The sequence below is a fragment of the Colletotrichum aenigma genome, assembly GCF_013390185.1.
Source record: "Colletotrichum aenigma strain Cg56 chromosome Unknown KSG_Cg56_contig01, whole genome shotgun sequence".
Taxonomy (NCBI): domain Eukaryota; kingdom Fungi; phylum Ascomycota; class Sordariomycetes; order Glomerellales; family Glomerellaceae; genus Colletotrichum; species Colletotrichum aenigma.
This window is the reverse complement of record NW_023500907.1, coordinates 6,077,697-6,101,060: the sequence shown is the minus strand read 5'-3', so window position 1 is coordinate 6,101,060 and position 23,364 is coordinate 6,077,697. Positions and strand designations below refer to the sequence as shown.

The 23,364-nt window shown below is 51.0% G+C and overlaps 5 protein-coding genes across 5 annotated transcripts; 3 read left to right on the top strand and 2 right to left on the bottom strand.

Moving 5' to 3' along the window:
- Nucleotides 1–666: 666 nt before the first annotated feature.
- Nucleotides 667–5,729, top strand: CGCA056_v001606 (uncharacterized protein; the record flags this gene model as incomplete). Its single annotated transcript, XM_037316866.1, has 6 exons — nucleotides 667–842; nucleotides 903–1,764; nucleotides 1,835–3,594; nucleotides 3,652–4,038; nucleotides 4,102–4,734; nucleotides 4,793–5,729. The coding sequence occupies 6 exons, from the start codon at nucleotides 667–669 to the stop codon at nucleotides 5,727–5,729; spliced, it is 4,755 nt and encodes a 1,584-aa protein (XP_037184421.1).
- A 383-nt stretch (nucleotides 5,730–6,112) lies between these two features.
- eglD-6 (putative endo-beta-1,4-glucanase D) lies at nucleotides 6,113–6,964 on the bottom strand (the record flags this gene model as incomplete). Its single annotated transcript, XM_037316865.1, has 1 exon — nucleotides 6,113–6,964. The coding sequence occupies one exon, from the start codon at nucleotides 6,962–6,964 to the stop codon at nucleotides 6,113–6,115; it is 852 nt and encodes a 283-aa protein (XP_037184424.1).
- Nucleotides 6,965–11,434: 4,470 nt separating this feature from the next.
- Nucleotides 11,435–11,845, bottom strand: CGCA056_v001604 (RutC family protein; the record flags this gene model as incomplete). The annotated part of the gene is made up of 1 exon (XM_037316864.1): nucleotides 11,435–11,845. The coding sequence occupies one exon, from the start codon at nucleotides 11,843–11,845 to the stop codon at nucleotides 11,435–11,437; it is 411 nt and encodes a 136-aa protein (XP_037184423.1).
- A 4,780-nt stretch (nucleotides 11,846–16,625) lies between these two features.
- On the top strand, nucleotides 16,626–17,780 carry CGCA056_v001603 (uncharacterized protein; the record flags this gene model as incomplete). The annotated part of the gene is made up of 6 exons (XM_037316863.1): nucleotides 16,626–16,661; nucleotides 16,722–16,790; nucleotides 16,854–17,107; nucleotides 17,155–17,402; nucleotides 17,452–17,652; nucleotides 17,710–17,780. The coding sequence occupies 6 exons, from the start codon at nucleotides 16,626–16,628 to the stop codon at nucleotides 17,778–17,780; spliced, it is 879 nt and encodes a 292-aa protein (XP_037184426.1).
- Nucleotides 17,781–18,146: 366 nt separating this feature from the next.
- Nucleotides 18,147–19,061, top strand: cctT-0 (Short-chain dehydrogenase cctT; the record flags this gene model as incomplete). Its single annotated transcript, XM_037316862.1, has 1 exon — nucleotides 18,147–19,061. The coding sequence occupies one exon, from the start codon at nucleotides 18,147–18,149 to the stop codon at nucleotides 19,059–19,061; it is 915 nt and encodes a 304-aa protein (XP_037184425.1).
- Between the last annotated feature and the right edge of the window lie 4,303 nt (nucleotides 19,062–23,364).

Genomic DNA, 23,364 nt, shown 5'->3' with positions numbered 1-23,364 from the left:
CAAAGTCGAATTCGGAGAGCTTTGCAGCCCAATACAGCGAGATGTCAAGCTGAGTGACGGTCTCCGTGCTATTTTTTGTCCTTTCCCAACGTCAACGAATAAATTTCTCCGCGTGGAAGGTTATGTTTTACGGGTTCCCAAAACTTGAATGTTGCCAAGCCAAGAAGGATGTTTGCGGATGCTTCGGAAACGCGAAAACACCCTGACCGCGCAAGCACGAACTCGAAAACTGGTGCAGATGGAAGTTTAAGATTATGCAGATAAACCGATACAAATAGGGGGCAATTGAGTCATCGTGGTCTAGGCAAAAGAAAACATGCTCACCATTTTGCCACTGTTTCTTGGTGTTGACCCTTTGTTGAAGTGACAAGGGGAGGATATTTCCCCACTTTCAATTAGAGAATGGGCATTTAATTGGTCGAAACTGGATACCACAATCGCCCTAAGATGGACGCGTGAAGAGAGTTCATCGCGCCTCGCCATGATAAGTTCGTGAACACTTGGACCTTCATTCGCTCTTCAATCCAATATTCGGACTCATCTGAAACACTTGACTATTCAATCTGACTAACGCTACTAGATCTATTGCATTATCACAGCACGCCAGCCGATTCTGTGTACAGCTCCACGACTGCAGCGCGACGCGTCCTGATTAGGCTAATCAGGATGGGGACGGAGCTCGTGCACCAGGCGCCCACGCCCAGGGAGCATATCGAGCAGCTGGCAAAGACAAACAGCGTGCTCTCGGACTCTGAGCTCGAGGACTTTGGGGACCTGGACCCTGCCCTCCGGCGTAAGCTGGAGGCTACTATTCTTCGGAGGACGAAGTCTCCCATCATCAGGTACATCTTCACAATACAGTGAGCTTCAACGACCAAGGTAGCTAATCCCTGACCTGGTAGCTTTTTGGAAGAATTCAAGGCCGACACAGTCAATCGCCTTTGGGAGTTGGTCGAGTATGCAGACAACCAAGATTACAGTCAGGCGAAGGCAAAAGGTGAAGCTGCGGAGATCAAATTCGAAGTCCATACAGGCAGAATCCTTGTAAGATTCAACGACAATGGTCTCACACCCAAGAGCGTTGATGCCTTGTGCGATACCAGCTCTATCGTCGACACCGCCGACACAGCAGCAATACCCAGTCAGCTGCAGCACAAGTTTCTCTTCAAACTTGCCTGGAAAATGCACTGGGAGTCCAACGGATATTCTTTCAGTTTCGTCCATCGTGATGGTGATCTCGGTACGGGCATGTTCTCACCAATCTGGGAAGAGGACCAACCCAGAGACGAACCTTTGGAACAAGAGACCAGTGGAGGTACTTGTATTACGCTCTTTCTGCACAAGCATGATGACCCGCAGGCCGACTTGGAGCAGACATGTCATATTCTTAGGGAATTCGAGATTCTCCAGAACAGCACCTGCGAGCTTCTGCTTACTACCAAAGTGGAGAACTTTACTGTGTCTTCACACGATTCTGAAGGGAACACCTTGGAGTCGACTATAATCAGGCTCAAGCGGCGCAAGGTTGAGAGACAAGACCTTTTCACCATAACCAGAAGCAAGTCTTCGGAGGAGACAGTAGACGAGCGGGTCTTCATCCACGATATCACATTTTTCGACGCTCCATCGAAGATCGATGATGAGAGTACTGCTCTCGAGCAAACCGACATTGTCATTGCGTTCGAATTGACACATGACCCACGAAGCGGACCTCAGCCCGTTTGGGGATGCCACCACGCGCAGTTGAAGTCTTTGGGCCTGAAGGTGCGTCAAACATAACTCCAGAGGACGGAGTAATAGTCAGGAGATGTTGAGCACGCTGACTTTGATCTAGTTCCTGCTCCAAGCCGATTTCGATGTCCGCGACGGCATCCCAGCCCCAAGTAAGCGGAACCAGGCGATCCTCGATGCCATCGCCACCCATTTCGTCCACATTGTCGAAAGCTTCTCCAAGACATCACTGGGCTATCATTGGGCTCGCTGGTTACCTCAAAAGGAGGACGCTGGCTCAGGCACCATGATCACACCAGCCCGCTTGCACAGTAAGATCAAAGATGTTCTGAATGACGCGGAAGTCTTCCGAACGAGGACGCCGGATGAATTCCAAACGCTCTCTGCCGTTCGACGGATACCTGCTTTTTGGCTCGATGACAACGGTGACCCGCTGTTCCCGGATACAGATGACCCTGTCTATCCTGCGAAAGAATACGAAAACTCGGATCTGGATCTTCTCTCGTCTTACGGTCTTAAGTATATGACTTGGGACCATCTGCTGGCTCGTATCAAGTTTGACATGCGAGGGGCAGGCCAGCATACCCCTCGTTGGTCGCCTAACAATCTCCTAACCAACGAGACGTGGCGTTGCCTTGCTGTGGAAGCAATACTTCACATTCATCACAACATTCCTCAAGAGGCCGCCAAGCGGCTGCGGAAGATGCCGCTGATTCCACTATGTACGACGCAGATGGTTACGGCGGCAAAAGTCAAGCCGATTTATTTTCCTTTTGACAACAAGGGTCTGGAGATACCGACGTCCCTTTCGCTACATATCGTCCTCAAGGATCTGAGCGGCGTCTCCGCTTTTGGTCCTGACGACCAGGACCGGCACAACTTGTTCAACAGACTTGGGGTGCAAATGGCAAACACGACTTTCGTACGCGACCGGATCCTCAGCTCACCAATGCATGAAGTACTGAAGTCGGGGTCGTCGAAGAAGAATCGGGCCGTCGAACGATTGAGATACCTGTTTCTTTCTGACGAATGGAGTGTCGAGACTGAAGACCCGTCACTGGTGGCCGAGAACCTCGTTGTGATGGATACCAAGAATCGCATACGAAGTCCAGCCGGCTCAGCCCACCATCGTACATATTTGAAAACAACCGACCCGTACGGACCCTGGGAGCTTCTCAAAGGTCCTTCGAGTGGCGAAGGCACCGAATTCGATGCCTCTTTCCTCCACGAAATGTATACGAAGGACGAGCCAGCTGCCAAAGACGGCGGCGAGTCCTGGACTGCGTGGCTGCACCGCTACCTGAGCATCAGCACACACCTTCCACTGGTCGACCCGCAAAACACCGCAAAGCTCTCACCAGAGTTCGAACACGTGTACACGCACCATCCAGAAAGGTTCGTCGGCGCGCTGCAGCGACACTGGCATCTCTGTGACGAGTGGTCGCCCAATCACGCGGCGTTTATCGAGAATCTACGAAATCGCGAGGTCATCTGCAACGACGGGAAGAAGTACCGCCTGTCAGAGACGTTCCTTCCACTTCCCGAGGTGAGGGAGAAGTTTTTGGAATATGTCGCTACTCCGTTTGCCGTCCTTGATCTTGACGAGGAGGTCACGGCATCTTCTTATTCTTTCAAATGGGGATTTTTGGTCCTGGAGCTACGCGTCAAGACCGGTGTCTTCGAAAGCATGGAGTTCTATCTTGATGTCCTCAAGAAGCTTTCGTCGCTTCCCAAGAGTGGCTTTGCGAAGCCGGACGCGTTTGGCGACACAATCGTACGACTGTATGAGAAGATCCAAGCTCTCTTCGTGTCTCTTAGCGGCAGCAGCTCAGAACGGGCCAAAACAGAACGGTCCAAATTATGGTAGGTGCTAGTATGCTTGACGACCGCCGGGGATGAAGAAGCTAAACAACCTTGGAGGCAAGAGTTTCAGAACAATCGTTTAGTCTGGGTGCCAGGAGAAAGCGGAGCTGATGAAGACGTGCCGCGCTGGGCTACCCTCAAGGAATGTGTGTGGAAGGCCCCTCATCATATCCTTTCCAAGCACAACCTCGAGGAACGCTACAGAACGCAGCTCGAAGGCGCGGACGAAAGATTGGCAACTTTGGAACAGTTTTTCCAAACTACCCTCGGCATCGCGGATTGGAGCTTTGCCATTGACGACATGATCGTGGAGTTGTCTGAGCTTCGGCGGGCAGAATCTATCGAAGAAGATATTCGGGAGAGCAGCGCACTATACTGTTACAAGCGAATGGATGATATCCTGGGAAAAGGAATAACTCGGAAGGTAGAAGTAGAGCGGCTGAGGTTGGCACCATCTTTTCTTGGTTTGGCAGTGAATTTTACAGAAGTGGCTGACAATTCTCGCAGAAAGACTTTCACAGACGAACAGCTCATCTATGTGCGAGACAAGCGCACCGGCCGTAGCATGTGGCTAACGTCTCGCTATTGCTTTTGGTCCTTCGGCACGATTAGTCCCCTGAACCACATATCAATCAACTCGATGTATCCTGATTTCAACACCTTATTCGTCAAATTCCTCGGAGTTCACCAGCCCGACTTCGACATGGTTTACAAATTTCTCCTTTCGTCGAGTAAGCTGACTTCCGCTACTCTCTCAAACGTCAAAGCAGCTATGTTGGCGCTTAACACGTATGGAGACTTCCGAGGACGTCACAGCACTCTGGATCCTGCGCCTCTTTTGAAGGAGAAGATTTTCCCGGTCCGACACCCGGACGGCAAGGTAACTCTTGAGCCTATCACAACCGAGTTCTTCATCATGGACAGGAAGAATTTCGGATTGAAGTTCGCGTCGAAGGTAAAGCTTCTCGATTTTACTGTCGAAGAAACCCAGAGCCTCGAAGCCGTGTTTGTATGGCTTCGCATGGGCGATCGCTATCTGTCCTTCTTCGTACGCGATCGGGACCTTCTCCTGGATGTCTATTCATCGAGCCCCGTACAACCATACCGGGATATAAAGCGTCGGGCGTACGCATTATGCCGGTGAGTCACCACGCGGATAATGAAGCGATGATGTGCAACCCTCTTACTTCTTTCTCAGAATTGCTGCGCATTGCCGTAGCCCACGCTGGGCTGCAGATAAGCGAAAGATGTACCAAGATCTCATGAACTTGGAAACCTACGAGACAGATGGTATCTATCGGCAACTGTCCATTCTTCAAGACGGTCAAACCCACTACTCCGAGATCGAGAAAAGCGATGGCATCTTCTGGGCAGACAATGAAAGGTTGTACGTTCCGCGTGATCCGGCTCGACAGGATGTCTGCTATCACATGAATCTCCCAAAACAGGTTTTCGCCTGGATGATGAGAGATCCCTCAACTGGAAGACTCACTTTGAGTGGATTCGCGGTGGACCGGAAGATCCAACTCGTCGCTGCTGTCATCAACATGTCGGAGTCAAGTGTGCCTCTGGCCTTAGTTGCGGCAGACATTGACGAGATCGATTGGCGAGAGGTGGACAACGAGAGGGTGGCGACCACGCCCAAAGCCGAAGTACCACACTACTTTGAGATGCCCACGACACCCACGAAGAGCAGGAGTCCAACACCCGACCTGGCGAACGCAGCTGAACCAGCTGAGGAGGCAGCCAATACGCCAGAGGCATCTACGACACCCACAAAGCGCAAAAGCTCATCACCTGAGCCGCCTAATGCAGCTGAGCCAGCTCAGGAGACCGTCGTCGCGCAATCAGACATTGTTCTCCCCAGCATCGAAGACTCCGATACGCCGAAACGTGCGAAGTTGGCAATGGTGAAAGTGGAAGAGTTCGATTTCCGAATGCCTTCACCGGACCCGAGACCAAAATCTATCTCGTCACCTGTCAAGACCTCATTACCCGTAGTGCCTGCAGACCAAGGCTTCACCTTTAGGATACAGACCCCGCCAACTGTCACTCGTCTGCTTCAGTCCCCGCCGGATGAGGACTATGGGGGGGTGAGATATGTTACCGGAGAAGAAATGGATTATCAAGATTGAAATTGAGGCAGAGACTGGGAAGCTTTGGCAGTCTCCTTTTCTAAGTCGAACATGAGAGTTTTCACCTCATATCGAGCCAGATGCTAGACCTCCTCAGAAGAACTCAGAACGCATGATGGTGTCGCATTCGTCATTTCATCTCGCCGTTAGGCAGTCGCAGATGTGGTTTTGAGCTGTATTTTTTATTCGCATTGACACAAGCCAAAGGCATGAATTTTGAGAGACGAAGTCAATTCGAATACTATTTGCATCCGCTAATTCCAGCAGCGAACTATGTACATTTGAAGAAAATCGTCTTGCTCATCCACTGAAACAACTTCCAACACCAACTTCCCCGTCAGCGACACTCGCTGATATCAATCACGACTGACTGCTATGAACATCTAGCAATCAGGAGTGGCAGCGGCGGCAGCGGCCTTGGCAGTGGTGGCGCTGCCGGCAGAAGCAGCGTTGCTGCCGCCAGCAACGGTAGCAATCTTGTCGCCGCTGGATCCGTTGGCGCTGCCGCGGGTGGTACCACCAGGGATGACGTCAGGGCCGGGAATGACATTGTAGGAGGTAGAAGAGCCCCAGAGACTGAAGTTGACGGCGGCATCGGCCTGCTTGTAGACGCCGGGGATGGAGACACCAGTGCCGGGCATGCTGGTGGCGGAGTTGCCGGTGACCTCGACCTGGGCGCAGGCGTAGTAGAACTCAGCCTGGCCGTCGTGGGCGCCGTGGAGGCCAATGTGCTCGCCGCGGACGAGGTACTGTCCGTTGGGGATGGTGGAGGGAACGACAAAGTTGACGTTGTCCTCGCCGTAGCTGCACCAGGCGGTGGTGCGAAGGGAGGCGGCGTCGCCGGCCTTGCAGAGCAGGGACTGGCTGACCTTGTACCACTGGCTGCCCTTGTCGGTCTTGGCGTCGGTGACGGGGCTCATGTAGACCTGGGTAGGGCCGGGGTGGAGCATGCCGGTGCCACCGAAGGCCTGCTTGAGGCCGACCTTGTCGCCGGCCTTGACCTTCATAACGGAGGCGGCGCTGTTGGATCCCTTGTTGCAGGTGAAGTCGGCATCGGTGGGGGCGATGGATCCGGAGGGGATGTTCTTGAACTTGGTGGGCATGTAGGTGTTCTGGTGCTTGCGGATGTAGGTGTTGTCGCCACCCTGCTGAGCACCGTTGACAAGGAGCTTGTCGAAGGTGTAGTGAGCGGAGGAGAGGCCGAGAAGGGCGGAAAGAACGACAGTGGTCTTCATTTTGATGGTTAGTTGGAGGTGAAGTGTAAAGATTGAAGCGACTTCAAGTCGAATGAGTGAATGGTAGAATCAAAGAATGGAATGAGAAACAAAGAGTGTCTGGAAGCTGATGTCGAGCTGAGTTGATCACAATCCTGTAGACGGACGGATGTGGTGCTGTTTAAATACACCGTCAATGAAGGCCAAGAGCTTTAAATCTAAGAGTTAATTTGACAGCTTGAACCCCATTGACCCATCTAGATCTCGCAGTATTGTCTAAAGGGAACCCTCGAATTCCCATTTTCATCAATCGCCCTCGCTTGATGGCCCTGATGTGCGCGAGATAGATTGGGTGCAGGACCCAAGACCTGGTCCGATACAATCAGCTCAGAGTATGGCTTGCTCCAATCCCATTGGTGTGTATGTCAGCGACGAGCTTGGCCTACCTAAACGCTGACCAGGCCGCCAGCCTTTTCGAGGCCGCTGTCTGTGGGGTAGCACGGGGACTCCCCCTGAAACTCTTCGTCCCCTGGTCACTTCGTGCTCTAGGCTTCCAGTCAGCGCATAGAACTGGATCAGGTTCATTTCTCAAGGATCGTCTGATCCATGTAGTTGAGTCCCGATCCTTTGGTTGCCTGCGTGGACAGCCTTCAAAGGTTGTGGCTCTCCAAGAAAGGAAGCGGTGGATGAAGTCCGCCTATCTGAACTGCCCCAGACGCGCTGGGAGTATCAATGTCTGTAAATCAGGATAGCCCCCGTTATCTGTTTATAAACCCTTAGCAGCTTCAATAGGCTTCTAGCGCTCATGGTACCTCGTTCAATAATGTTGGTAGAGCCTTTTCCATGCGGACCGCGGAAAGAAGCCCTCGAGCATTGCTTTGGACGTTTGTCGATGATATGGAGCCCTTCCAGCCCCGCTTTAGTCTCACCGGGATGTTTTTGCCTGCCAAGCAGCTGCGTGCCGGTAGCCCCTGGCAGTCACCACATTGGGGCTCGGCGTCCAACATGACCAACACTTGAATCATCCACTCAGATCCATACACATTTAGTGGACCATACATGACATTGGCAGTCGCTGCATCTTTCCACCAGTAATTGACCTGGGAATAACATCCTAAACCTCCATCTACTGGCGGCAAATATAATAAGGCTTCTTGGTGTCATCAGAAGGCTTTTAGACAATATCTCCGGCTGGTAGCATTGGGCTATATCATTTGCTGTGGCTGTATACGAAGAGCCAACAAAAGACTATGGCCTCACTCTCCATAAGCAAAAGAACTGGGTGGTACTGCTGCGTCATGCGAGCATGAGATATCTAGACCTAGAGTCCGGCGTTGCTGTCCTTGTTCGTCATCAAAAGACAACGCGCCGACAAGAGTTCCCGAACAAATGAATCTCGGACAGATCAAACACCTCTCGTCTTGGCGACTAGACTATTTTGGCACAAACATGGACTCCTTAATCACCTGTAGGGTGAGATGCGAGAGCCCTGTATTCTTGAAGTGGCGGCTGGACAGCGGACCGATAGCACGGTTACAGACTAGTAAACGTGGCGTATTCGGAGACAGAACCGAAATACGAACCGGTCGTAAAGTTCGGGACGACCCGTGTCTGACTAGGCCAAAGTAGGGGGTATCTGAGATTTTTGTAGGCTCCTGCGTGTCGCCCGAGCTGGAGCTTTAATGTGCCCTGGGCATATTGGCGATAATGGCAAAATGTGCGAACGTGAAAACTGAATGTGCCTTCACACAGAGCGTTACTCGTTCGAGTTCTCATCTCTCTGATATACGGATAACTCGGAAGCAGATGTACGGCGATCTTAGAAGTGAAAGGCACGCTCTGGGTGCTACGACCCGGGTGTACTAGAGACTGGCTCCATGGCTGAGGGGGCAACTCTTACCGAACAGGGCTACTGAAAATTTCCTCTGGATGGAAAGGAACTGATGAACCAAAACAAAGTGGTTCGCGTGACAGGTGGGCCTCCCCTACAAGCGCGCCTGAAGTTCGGACAACGTCCCATTTGGGGTGTTTACCATCTGAAGAAGCTGCTGTCGCGGGCACAGACGCTAACGTCTGTTCGTGACTTCATCCTATTTTAACTAGAGACGCTATGCTGCGTGAAAAAGCATCCTGAACACTCGGTAAACATAATTGAAGGAATTAGAGCGTTAAAACTGCACACGAAAGGTCTTCAAGGTGAGATCATGCCCAAAGGGAATCTCACCACCTAGGCCGCTTTAGTGTGGATAATGAACCTGTAATAGCGCTACGTCTTAGTTTTCGACGGTCTAACTCGGTGCGCACGATACTAGTACCGTCTCTTAGTCGGGACGGGAAGCGTATTCGTACCTCGGGGTCGTCTCCAGTTGACGAAAGTTCTGATGCACCCATCACCAGTGACCCCCACCTTAATGCCAAAGCCATGAATACGGGAATGTTTGCGTGGCCATAGTTTCGTCTGCTTGGTCGCGGAGTACAAAATTACCATTGAGCTTCGGGGGCTTTTGTGGGTGACGAGTTAGGCGTTGCGCCCACGGAATGGGCCCAGTTATGCTAGTCTGCGACTCACTGGAATTCATTGCATTGAAATCATGTACCTGCCGGTGTGACAAGAAGGCATTATTCGAGATCTCATGATCATGAAGGCCGATCAAACACGAGGTCATTGTCTTTTCTTGATCTTGCGAAGACTAATGGATGACAGTATGCCACGGAGCCTTTCATGTAAGCTATTATACTCAAGAAGATGTCTTTGACCACAGTGATGTCGATTGATGAAAGAAAGCCGAGCACGAGTCCTGAATTCAAGCGGGCTGTAGATAATAATAATGGTAAATTTGAGAATTTAACAGCGCCCCTTATCCCAGCGTTTCCTGTCAGAGTCTCGGGCGAGCCTAGAAGATACTAGAAGAAATGTGGGAGGAAAGAAGGATCAGACGATCGGGTCAATTCGTGTCGATGGAACCCCCATCATTCAATTCTTGGTTCGGTTCATGTTCCCATACCAAGATACTTGATGGATGACAATACCGAAAAATGTAGTAAGATGTATCAATTGTCCAGGAGGCCGAGTCGCCCGTGACCCGTGCGGCCACTAGAGAGTCAGTCTCTTTGAACATGAAACCCTACAGAAGACCATGACGGAGATCGTGTTCGTCTCTGGGACGTTCTTGGCACTACCGGGATGCCGTCCATGAATCCGTGGCCCGCCTCAACATCCACGTTATTGAAGGGGCATTGGGACTGGGATGACGAGGTTCAAATGTGAACATGATATGGAGCTACCTAGTGCGTTTCTCGAACCGAAGCCTGGGCAACCGAAGTTCCGATGCCCTCGGGATGACTCCTTCAAAACCTCTCCTACATGGATGCGGTTGGCTATGTCTACAGGCTAGGTACGAAGGCGCGACTCTCGTTCTAATCCGGTGCATCCCGAGCTCTGTGCTCTGCGTCTACACGATCTTACAAAAGAAGCCCCAATTTACGCCATACATCATCATCTTACGCACCGAATAGTAAGGCCACAATATGAGACGAACAATATAGATCTATGTTTTAAGCTGAATCAGAGGTAGGCTTTAGGTATGACAATGGATTTGCGTGTGGTTCACCAGGGCTGGGGAAAATCAAAGTAGATGCCTGGTGCCCTAAGACTGGACTCCAGGGGGAGAGGGTCGCCAGTGACAGAACCCACTCAAGGATACGCACCTTCACTGCCATACTACGCGTCCCCAAAAGTATCCAATGTCAATGGAAGGAAGGTACGTACAGCGACCCCAAACTATTCCTATAAAATCCAGAAATCTCTTGGCATTTCTCGATACCGCTCCTCTTCACTACTCATCCTCCACAGCTACCCATCAATGTCATCTTTGAAAATCGTGTTTCCGATAACGCCTTTTATCATCGTACACAAATATTTGCATGAGGAAGCTGACTCTCAAGTGTCTAACGTTCGCAGGACTCCCGTCACGAGTTAAATCGAGGTCTAGGGGTAGTGACATCGCTAGAGTGTGTCTATGCCTAGAATCCCGACCTCGCGCACACCAGATATGAATATCCGCAATAAGCATCTTGCACATCCTAACCACCAAGTCCAACACTACAATAGTCCATTTGGCGAGTTTATTCTTCTAGTTCGAGTGTGGTTGAATATGTTGCTAACAGCCCTGATACATGCGCAGTGAGACTTCCCAAAACACGTCAAGAACCCCCAGCCGTCGCCGAAGGTCGAGCCCTCCACGCCTGAGAAAGAACAACATTCAACACCGTAGTCCTTGCATCCCATGAAGTTTCAATCTTCGATATCGTGCTAGTAGCCCGCCGTTCCATCCGCGTGGCATTACGAACACCGACATGAACCTCGCCGAACCGAATCGAATCGATGAACAATCTATTGTATCGAAGATATTGTCGTGTTTTGACTTGTGAAAGTTGCTTTGAAGAAGCAGATGTTGGCGACTCCAAGCCCCTCCAGTATATCTATCGTGCCTACTCCTGGCGCCTAGCCTCGACTTCCATTTCGATCAGCATTGCCGGGAAAGCGAGATGCGGAACAGCAATCGCTGTCCAAATCGGTCGGTGGTTGGGGATGCGCTCCCTAAGGGCCTCAACCGTCTGCTCCCATGAAGTCCGAATGTCGCAGTGATACGAACGAAGCGAGTAAACATCCTCCCACCCGCGAAGACCTGCTGCTTTGAGGACGATGTCGACATTCTCTATGGCCAGTGCAACTTGCTTCTTGCTGTCGTTCGCGTCGAGGGCCCCGGACTCAGGATCCCAGCCTCCTTGCCCCGAACACTTGATGATGCCGTTGCCGATATCGACGGACTGAGAGTAGTGCCCAAGGTCACTGTGCTTTTGTGCGGCACCGGGCGGGTTGTTGAACTTGAGGGATGCCATGACTGCTTTGTTCGTGCCTAACTATGGACTACAGCGCCTGTCTAACAACTCGCCACGCTGTCAGAAAACAATGGTAAATCTGGAAATTTGAAGCAGATCTGAAGACAAGAGCTACTGAACTCACCTGCAAAGCGATGTCTCTCTTGATGAAGCTCAGGTTACGCACTGTATGGTGGCAAGCGGAGCCAACGGTATGGGATGCTGAAATATATGATGAAATCTGTAACGTGAAGTACGCGTCTCCTCCATATAAATACAAGAGAGAAAAGCAGAGACACAAAAGGACTATAGAAGATGGAAAGCTGGACAGCAGTGCCCAGTGACGTGATGCTCGCGGCGATGCCACACCGTGACCCCACTATTTCGGGATTTACTCATTTGGACCCCGATTGAACTTTGCAGATTTTGGAGACGCCAGAGAAAAGTCTCCGCCCGACAGAGTAGCTCACCGCAAATTCGCTGGATGTTCGAGCGCCCGAAAGTAAGTGGCATTTGGCAACTGAGAATTCGCATGAATCTAACTTTAATAAATAGAACTACGTGGTGAATTGATCTCCTTATAACGGGAAGATATACGGCAGCTCTCATGGATGTTTTACTGCCTGAGCACCGGGTCGATTACGTGCCTCGTCTCTGGGTTTGATAATCAATATTTTTTGCCATCGCTATTTTCCTGGTAAGTTTGGAAGTTGGCAGAGCGCAATCTTCCATTCCGCCCGCAGATTTCCTAATCAAACCCCTAGCCCTGTACCATCTGCATCTCGGGTCAGAAGCTCGAGAGATTTCCCCAGCGCATGTGAAAAAGGCTTATTCTCGAGTTTCTGTAGCACGCGAGACCAGAATGTCAAGACCGAGTGAGAAAGAGAATCCATGTCTTCTCGAGAAGATGAGGCGCGGAGATCGCCGAGGGATGATAACATCATCGTGACAAGTGTCTCAACCCTCTCAAGAAGCTCCCGCTCAGCTTGAATCTGTCAGTCATACTGTACAGGGAATGCGCCGTGGACACTGACCTTGACTCCTTATTTGGCGGCTAATTAAATGTGACAGCCATTTCGTGACAAGAATGGCGGAATAAAAGACTGACAGGGCCATCTCAAATCCCCACGTACTGGCAGCCATACGCACAAAGAATGAAACGCCACTGTTTGCGGGCTCCTCCATGAGACCAACATATTCCTCGATGACTGGAAGTATAAGTGCGGAGGAAAGGTGTATTTCGGAAGGCGGGTTCATCAACTTGGACGCAATCCTTGTTGGATCAAGGAGATTCAGCGTCAGGGATGTAGAACCTGAGCTTTCTATCAACCTTCGCGAGTAAACGAGACGCAAGAGGCCCCTGCAGTCGTTACGCAATCTTTGGTCTGCAACATCCCTTGAAGATAAGTGTGTTGCGGCATCACAGTATTTGATAAGGAGCAACGTCACTTTACTGCGTTTAGTTAGTAGTTGCACCCATCGGCCATCGCATGGTTTGGTTGTGAGCTTACTCAAGTCGTTCATCCTCTGACCTGGCCACGGATTCAAAAGGTTGAAGGTGAGCAGCCTCTCGTGTGAACTTCAAACGCTGCAGGTGAAGCCCCAGCAAAACCCACACCCCTTCCGAGGCAAGTTGGGGAACATGGTAACGTCTCGAATTTGTCTCATCAACTTCATCCTCATGGCGGAACAGCTTTTCGTATACCGCCACAGCTGTATTTTCCTCTGTGTGAGGGATAGGATCGTGTTCCAGGCCATTCCAAAGGCTTCGCGGACATGGCAGATGGAGTTGATGACTAGCCGCAAAAGACGGCATTGGAGAGTCCGAGAGATAGCTATGGATTGCTAGGGCGCAAAACGCAAATGCAAAGCTGCGCTGGGTCATCTCGGTCGTGACATGCCGTTGCAACTCGGTTTCCAAAGGCACCACAGTCGAGGCAATGCTGAGGTGGAACCAATAGCTCAGTTTGCAATCGAGAAAACGTAGCTCTTCTACTAGGTTACTCGGCTGTGCTACTTTGACGTATTCTGATAGTACCAGAAATGTGCCTGTAAGCTGGAGCTCAATTCTTTCGAAGTGTTAGACCATGCGCTCGGGGAAAGGGTGAAGACGCAGAGAATTCTGAAATTTTACTCACGATAGACCGGAGTGGTTTCTTGCCCCATGACTTGTTGCAACAGAATCACGGGTGAAGGATCTGCTGGCTTCATAGAGCATCTCCCCACTCTCGGTTTCGAGTAGATGAAGCGCTCCCAGTGCAAGCATCGCCGTCTGAAAACCGATGTGCAGCTTTTCGGGGTCGACACTGCTATGTACTAAGGCAATTCTCCCATTTTCCATGAAAGACTTGTAATATCGAGTACGTGTTTGGGTAGATGGGATGGCAAAGCTCGGCTTGTGCTTTAGGTATTCTTCCCATAATGCTTCGGGAGTCTCGTGGGCTGGCAATGTGTGAATTGTCAGAGTACCTGGAATTAAAGGAAGGTAGATCACTTGTGGAGAAAGACTTACGATCTTCGCCTCTTGATTCCGTGTTGAGGCCTGTGATTTGGCCCGCCAAGTTTAGGAGATCGGGTGGGGCAACCCTTTGGGTTGGGACGCGAGCCAGGTCGTCTTTCCTAGCTTGACTATTATTGTTTGAGACGAGGTCACCAGCAATCCGAGATAGACCACTGCTACGAAAGAAGTCCTCGAAATCATGAAGAACATGTTCGCTTCGTGTCGAGTGTAAGAAAACTAGCCCTCATACCGGACTCAGTTACTGAACAACAGTGTACCTCTAAGACTTGAAACCTACGCTGGCTACAATATTCTGGGGGCAACGGTAGTGTCTCAGCATTTCTGGAAACAGACCTTCGCACTGTTCCCTCGGATAATGAGTCCTTGACACGACTCGGCGGTGGAAGGTGATCTTCGTGGTAGGAAGGATCGCTATTTGACTTATGATGAAGTCGCTTGTGACGCTGTAGCAAGTCTCTCCTAGCGAAAGATGAACCACATTCACAAACATATGGCTTCTCCTTCGTATCTAAACAGTCACGTAATCAGCATGGTGTCTTTGTCAGAACTAGCATTAGAGATGTAACAATTGCGGTTCCTTGTGCAGGTGCTACTCACGAGTCCGTATATGTCGTTGGAGATGTTCGGGCTTTCGAAACCCCCTGCTGCAGAATGTACAGATATGTGGTCTATCTGTCTGCATCTCCATGTGAATGTGTGCGTTGTTGGTGAGGTGTTGGAGACTTCGGTGTCTCCAAAAGGGCAGGGTTCAAGAACTGCTTGCCTTTTGCTGCGATAATGACGAGTCATGACACCAGGAATACCTGAAGTACTACTGTGACGCTATGACGTCTCCAATTTTCGGGATTTAGACCTCGGCCTCTAGCTGAAATTCTCCATTCCAAATCCCGAAATTGGAGACAGCCATCTCTGTCCTCATCAAGCAGGCACTAACTCCATGTCTCTCTACGGTGAACCTGTCAAAGGACCGACGCGAGGATGACCGGAAGAAAGCCAGGGACTCGGAAGTTTGCGAATCCACCCGCAAAGTCTGCCTGTACCTCTTGGTTCGCCCGCCCTTTCCCACTTCGTAGACCTCAAGGGCCTCTTCTAAAACCCTTCAAGCAGAGCATCTCGCGTACGATGTAGTGGCGATCACCCATGCACTCGGGTGAGTAGACTCCTCCCGTATCCAAATGGACACTACTCTGAGTCAAGATCGATTAGTGTCTCCAAAAGGGCGATTCGTGCACTTTTCTCCCTAGCCGTCGAGGCCTGCGGCCGGCAAAGAGTCGCCATGAAGACCCTCGCCAGGAGCCATCAGCCTTGAACACGGGACGTTACGTGGAGGCTCACCAAACCGTAACACGTAATAATCTTACGGAGAGCGCGGTGGCTGTCGAAGGGGATCTCAACCTAGATACGGTCGTTGGACTCCCTCCTCTCTTCAATGATGATCTCGATGCATTGCAGTTTAACAACATTTTCCACGGCGACACTGAAGAAGATCTAAATGGGTTCTTTGCAGATATCTTTAGTATACCTACTTATCCACGCGCTGGCTATGGAAGTTCACCGCCGACCATCGTCTCGCCTCTTCAACGCCTTGTTGGGAACTATACCTCCGATGACGATGTGTATGCCTGCCCCAGCTCACAGTTTGTTTCATCTCGAAGTTTTTGGATTTGAGGCTGACACTGGGTACTCTGATGGTATTGTCGCAGTCTGCGATCATACTACAGATTTCTCCACCCAGCCTTTCCAGTACTGCCACCACCGATTGACGGCATGATGGATAATGTCTCAGACTCAATGCCACCGACTAACACATACTCGCCTTCTTCACCGGTAATCTTGGCTATTCTATCAATACTTATTCACGCGCCGCAACTGCGCGGTCATCACAGTTATCCTGAAGTAACAGACGAAGACAATTTTGAAAGGAGCACATCTCTTTCTCAACATGCACTGCACGCAATCACAAGCTGGGAGGTCATAAAAGCCTCGGAAACTCATGCTTTCTCCGCGTCAAGGTTTCATCCAAACGTACCCGGAGAACTTGAGAGACCGCTGGCATGTTGCGTGCTGAGTCTCTACCACTATCTGTGCAGAGGAGACGTTGAAGAAATGACGTCTTATGTTCGGAAGGCTTTTGGCTTTTTGAGAGAAGTGTCTTCAAATACAACAGCTTTGAGACTAGAAGTGCGCTTTGAGGAAAGCCTTCGAAGAGCTTGGTGGATGACAGTGAGTCGCCAAAGTCCTTGCTGAAGGCTGCACATCTGACTGTAAACCACACAGTACATGTGCATATGCAATGCATCTATTGTTAATTGCAAGGTGGGATCAAGAAATGGAGAGAAGTAGGTGGCATTCAACCACATGCTGATCTTGAAACAGTCTCCCGCAGAAATGATCGACATCAGTAAGGTCACCATATCATACCCAACCATTGCCGGGAGTTCAGAGGTGAGCTTTCAATATTCGTTGGGTAGGTACGGTCGTCTTTGGCGTTGTAGCTGATTGAGATAGATCTGGGAGCAGATAATTCGCGCTGAAGAAACACTGGTTGGTGCAACACTTTTGCTTGTTGCCTTGGTAAAAGGATTCAACTCTGAGACAGCGGCACAATCCTTGCATGATAATATCCGTACCATGAACGATATTATTGTGCATCTGCTGGATGACAGCGGACAAGATGGAGACCATCGAACACCTAGAGTAGAAGGTTCCGAGTCAAGACTGGCTGATTGTTTCCGCATCACAGCCCGCATCCGATTAAACAGGTTCGATTGCTTCTTCTACTTTGCGACCAAACACTGATTCATCACAGCGCCCGTATCAAGCTGCATAGATATCGGGCCATGATGGATAACCTACGTACCCTAAGTCGTTTTGACACCAACCATCGCTCTCGAGCATCTGCTTTTGACGGCGCCTTGGAGTGTGCAACATTGTTGGATGGTGCAAAAGCAGCCAAGATATTCCCTTTCTCTGCTGCTCAGTCTAAAGCTGTATGCCAAGAATCTGCATCAAGTATCGTGAATGGTTTGAATCAGCTGGTTAATTCAGAATCTGCTCGTAAGTCACGCACATTAAAACCCTAGACCTCTCGCTCAACTTCGATTAGTCACTCCTTGCTTCTGCTCTGGTTTGCTTGCAGGATACACCCTGATGATGATTTCCCACTTTGATTCATCAGCACATGCAGAAGACACACGTCATGGAGTGTCGCAGGAGACACAAAGGAAACTTTCAGATAGCGTCGAGACTGCTATTCGAGTACTCGCACATTTCTCTAGAGGGTTTGGTGCCGTAGCGGCTCTGAAAGGTAATGTGCCCCAGGCCTCCAAGACGACCGAAAGCTGATTTTGTGTTTTCAATGAAGATCAACTTGAGATTGCTGCTATTGCATGCGATCTTGCCGAAGGTGGCTCGTACAACACGGGGGCTGCCTAATTTTCTGGCAGCGGACTCCGAGCGGACCCATGGCGAAGAATCCGTCCGCGAATGGGACTTGGCCGGAAGCGGCCTGATTTTTGGTGAGCGGCGCCGGTGAGGGCCCACTTAAGCCCGCCGGTCCGCTCCGCAAATCCGCAGCACGATAGCGACGCGCACGAAGGAAGCTGGAGTTCTGAAGCCCTTCCAGAGTACAAATAGTTCAAAGTATTGCTTGCAAGGTGCGATTGTCCTCTTTCTAATCAACCTCTCAGTTCTGTGACAAGCATTTCGACTCTTCATGAAAAAAAAACACCTTGCCAGGTTGTCCACCTGCCGCCGTCGGCAAACATCATCATCTGACTATCTTTCAGATACAACATCAACATGTCTGCACCAAGGCAACTCAGAATCCTAATCACAGGATGTACACCGGGCGGAACGGGTGCGGCCCTCGCAATTGCCTTCCACAACGCAGGTCATCACGTGTACGCCACGGCGCGTGATCCGTCCAAGATGATGCCGCTAGAAAAACTGGCAATCAAAACAGTTGCACTCGACATTACATCAAAATCCTCCATCGCATCAGCTGTCTCCTCTGTTACCTCCTCCTTGCCCGACGGAAAAGGCTTGGACATGCTTGTCAACAACGCTGCCGGAAGCTACACGATGCCCATTGCAGACGCCTCATTAGATGCGGCAAAAGAAATGTTTGACGTCAATGTGTGGTCCCAAGTGGCTGTCACGCAGGCTTTTCTGCCTCTCCTGATCAAATCAACGGCAGCCTCGTCTCAGGATGGCCATCCAGCTCAGGCGATGATTGTGAACCACACATCGGTGGGATCAGTCACTGCGATACCGTTCCAAGGCATCTACAACTCGTCAAAAGCGGCGTTTGCTTCACTCTCCGACACCATGCGTCTTGAGCTAGCGCCCTTTGGGATTCACGTCGTGGAGCTCAAGACTGCTGGTGTAAAAACGAACCTGATCTCGAACAACAAGTTCAACGCCACAGGCGAACGCCTGCCAAAAGATTCGATTTACGAGCCAGCCCGTGAGATCGTGGAGAGGGCTATGAGCCAGGATGAACTACGAGTCAGAGGCATCTCGCCGGATCAGTGGGCGTCGGAAGTTTCTTCAGCGTTATTGGCGAAGAACCCACCAAGAGTCATCTGGAGAGGTGAGAGTGCACTCTTGTCTCGGGTGGCATCAATGCTACCACCAGGACTCTTTGAGGGGATGCTAAAGAAGATGACTAAATTGGACGTGGTAGAGAACATCATCAAGGAAGGCAGACGGTGAGGATGCAGGAGTGACATGAGTGCGGGCATGGCAGTGCGTGCAAAGAGGGGCCACCTTTCGTAACCTGAAAACGACAGCAACGCAGACGCAGCTATGTGGCAGGCAATGTTCAAGACAAACAATAGCATTTCTCACGTCTGATGCAATATTTACTCTAAATTACTCTTGTTCTTCTCATCAATGTCCTACTCGCAGCGATCATTATAATCCCACGATTGCATCCGATCACGGCCATACCAAAATATCTGCGAAAGCATTTTATCCTTCGTTGTGCAGAGGAAACAGGTTTTGAGCTCAAGCTTCTCAGGGCTTGGCAAAAGAGCATCGCGGTGGCCTCAGAATTGGCGCTGGGTCTGGCAAGCATCATGTGGAGAAGTGGCAGCCAAGATGCCGATGAGCCGACTGAACCTGGATAAACGGCACAAGATCGTTCATCTGTCAAGATGCACACCAAATCTGGGCAGAAAATCTTGTGTTAAGCTTATCTTTGAGTTGAAGCCCACCAAGTGGCCCAAATGTGCCGTCCTAGCCGGCACGGCATCGCTAAGACGTCTGCTGACGCAGCATTCGCCAGGGCTGGTGACTTCAAGTCAAGACATCGTCAACTACGAAAGAGAACATGGAATGCTCTCAGGTTTGGAAAGCTTTCGCCACGAAGGGGCGCGCAAGGAAGCCATCAGTCTGCAAAGACGCCGCTTACTCGTCGAAGCAGAACTTGATACTGAATGAAGATGTGACAAGTCTACGGAGTATCCAGCCTACGAAGAACTGTTACGTACGTAGGTTTCATATTCAGTTAATACTCTCTTTTTTGAGCTTTGATTCAATTGAGAAAGCTTGGTAACATTGCACTGATAATAGGTCGATGCGAGTCTACTTGCGGCCGACCTTAAGGACTCAGTCACCTTGGCATCAAAACATCGGAAGAATTGGGTTATAAAATCAATATGAAAGAATCTGAATGTTGTGTAAACGGGAAAAGAAAGAAAGAATTGCGTGCCAGGGATGATTCGCGTCTCCGATTGTGTTGCGCATTGGATGCTGACGAGAGTCTGACCCGATCGCAGGAATATCGCAGACAAATCATTTCACTCTAAGAAGCAAGCCGCAAACTGCACTCAATATCTCTGATCGGAAGTTCGGGATTGCAGCAATGAGACGGACGGTTACGGGGTGACGTTGATGACGCGGATAGGGAGACCGCGTAAGTCAAATTTGCGCCGGGACCGGTCCTGCTCATTTCCCCCAGTTCATCGGATACCGTACCATAGACGCCAGGAGCATCCGTACAGAGGTCTAGAATTCTGCATCTTTCCGCAACTGCATCCCTATGATTTATCAGACAAACCCCTTGCCAAGGAATCTGATGAACGGGTCCTTGAGTGTGAGAAAATAGGACTCGATGGGCCTGGTTGCGTCGCATAGCCGGGAGATATGCCACCGCCCGATGATCTCCAATTTTCCGTAAAGTCAAAACATGCTCTGTAAAAGACTAACGAAGGGGAAATATTCTCCATCGCTTCGCTATGCTGTACGCAGATCTACGCAAATATATGATTGGGCCGTCGTCGGCTGGTTCAATTGCTGTAGTACTACGATCAATTGAGCAAACAGGGGCTCCGTAGACAACGGACGGCGTTGAATTTATGACTGAACTCTACCTCAACCACCACGTTTCTTTCGCACCAAACGACTTGAATTGAGTTTTTGCATCGTTTCGATGCTGACTCGCACGAACCCGACTTTGGCCAGAGTGCAATTATTGGCAGCTATGACATTACTAGCAGAGTTTCGGGAAGAAGGGAGAGCTTGAGTCAACCACACTGAAAACAAACGGCCCTGTGCCTCGGGGGCTGCGCAGCGGTCGCCAACACGGCCAACACAGTAATCTTCTGCCCCCTTTCTTGAGCGTTTGCTTCCAAGGCTCGGCGCCAAGACACGTCAATATCAGCAAGCAGGCTGGAGGTGCGAACGCGCACACCTTCAAACTTGGCTTTGTTTGAGACTCCGGTGCGACAAGAATTCGTTCTGCTGCCCAAGCTTTTTGGGTGTTCGTCGCATGCTGCCAGGCGATAGCTGACAGAAGCAAAGTTCGGGCAGACAGCGGACAGATCGGGAAGATTGAGACCGATGGGCAATGGCGACGTGCATCCTCAAAAGAGCCGCTGAGCAGATGCGCCAAGATCATTTGCCAATCAGAGACCTACATCGGTTCCCATAGCGATCTATTTCCGTCATTTTAGCAGCGTTCGGGCGGGTGATGCGACATTCCCGATTGGGACCCAGGGGCACGGGGGAGAGGGATGATCGCAATACATCTGGAGCTAAGGGATGAGACGCTGCCCACTGTCGATGCAGGCCTCCTGATTCCGGGTCGACAATGAAGCCAACTCCAGCGCTAGTGATGAGGTTAACGGAAGTAGACCGTGGAGAAGCTTCAAGCATATCGATTCCGTCTCAAAGTCTGCCGCGGCTCTTAGTAGGAAACACATTGGGGGCGATGTGAGCTGAGCCGTGGCGACATCGTCTTGAAAATCTGAAAAGCGGCATTGACACTCATATGTCCAAGACAAATCGACAACGGCCAGGCCACCAGGTGATCAGCATCGCATGTACGATCCGATGTTCCACGAATCAAAACATCAGACGAAGTCAATTCGTACACAAGCCGAACACGACCATGGACACTGACGTTGCATTGGGGGGGAGAGCACAAGCACCTCTACCTTAAATCTCTACCTCCGACATGCGGTACGGGAAGCCAAGCTCAGTTTCAATGGAAAGAGGTAGGTGAGACTGTAATCGTACATTTAGACATCATCAACGTCTAGTACAGGATAGGACCGACCCCACCTTGTGAGGAAAACCGCCGGGACGTGTCCGGTCTCCTGTAAATGACCCTCTGCTCACGAAGAGGCCCGGCCTCCGGAAGAGTGGGCGACGAGCCCCGGCCACACCGGCAGGCAAAAGACGAGACAGACCAACGGACGACAGCAGCGCGCAGACGGGAAAATAACATTTTCCATGGTAATCGTGGCGTTCAAAATTTTCACTATGGATTTCGAGGCCGCCTCCGATGGCCAGTGCAAATCCTCACCGCGGCAGATCCTCCCTCATACCACCCCATAATAGGGGCCAAATATATGCGGCTGCATCACCGGTATCAACTTGCGGCTGTTTCCAACCAGGCTATCCTTGGCGTATATGCGATGATCTATAACTCTCAGAGCACTGGTTCTCGAACTTGCGTGCTGGCAAAGTCTTGTGATTTACCGATTATACGGTTCGATACGGAGACTACTGAGACAGATTCTCCATGCCATTATGGACGGCGATCAGAGCAGGAATCGGATAGGGTGTTCTCCATTGAAGCGACCTTACAACGTCTGAACTGGACCGAACAAGCCGACAAGCGATGCGCCCGGCCTAAACTGACGTGACGAGAGCGCCCGGAGGCCCACGAAGGGGGCCGGTGTGCAGGCTCAACGGGCAGCAAATGTCGGGTGCCTCGTTCTCGTCACCGCAGCGGCCGTCATCGTCTGGCCCGCCAAGACCCTGAGCACTTTCCCTCACGCATCTTGGAATCCCAATCCGCGTGGCCCCGACTAGTGACGCGGGATGGCAATATGGACATCATGATTTTTCGTCTGAGAAAGTCTTGGCATTGCTTTGGAAAACTGGGGAGAGTGGAGTTCTACGATAGAGACGTTGGCGGTGGTTGGCTTGGCTGACAGGACGGCGACCCTGGCCATCCTGCTCGTCTGTTTCGAAACGACCTGCAAGGGGTGGTGCGACATTGAGATGTGCCCCTGGCAGACGCCATGAGGTAGTGGGCAGCAAGATGGCGCCGCCTGTGGTGTGTGTGGGAGTGATTGAAGAGCCAGGGATACAGCGAGAGTTGTCTGCAGACCGAGAGTGAGTGACGGTTTTGACAGACTGAAAGTCGGGGCTGTTGCGATGTTGGTGTGGGCGCGTGGCTGAGCAGGGCCCAGGGGCGATTCCCGCCCGTGAACCAGATTGGGCCATCACTTTATTCAAGACCTGGGATTCGTCTGTGTTCAAGCTTTGGGGCCAAGGAGATCGAATTAAAGGGCGGGACTGGCTAGTCAGGACACGGGGGTCCCCCGTCGAGATTCCGATGCGGGAGCGGCCATCACACCTCTCTTTCGGGCAACGACCTGCAAGCAAACAATCAAGTTGGGATGAGTCCATGTCCCGAACCGGAAATTGTGTCCGTCTTCCGATGGAGCTTACAGCCGGAGGGATGCCACCACCACCGGCCAACGCCTAACTCATGCCAGTC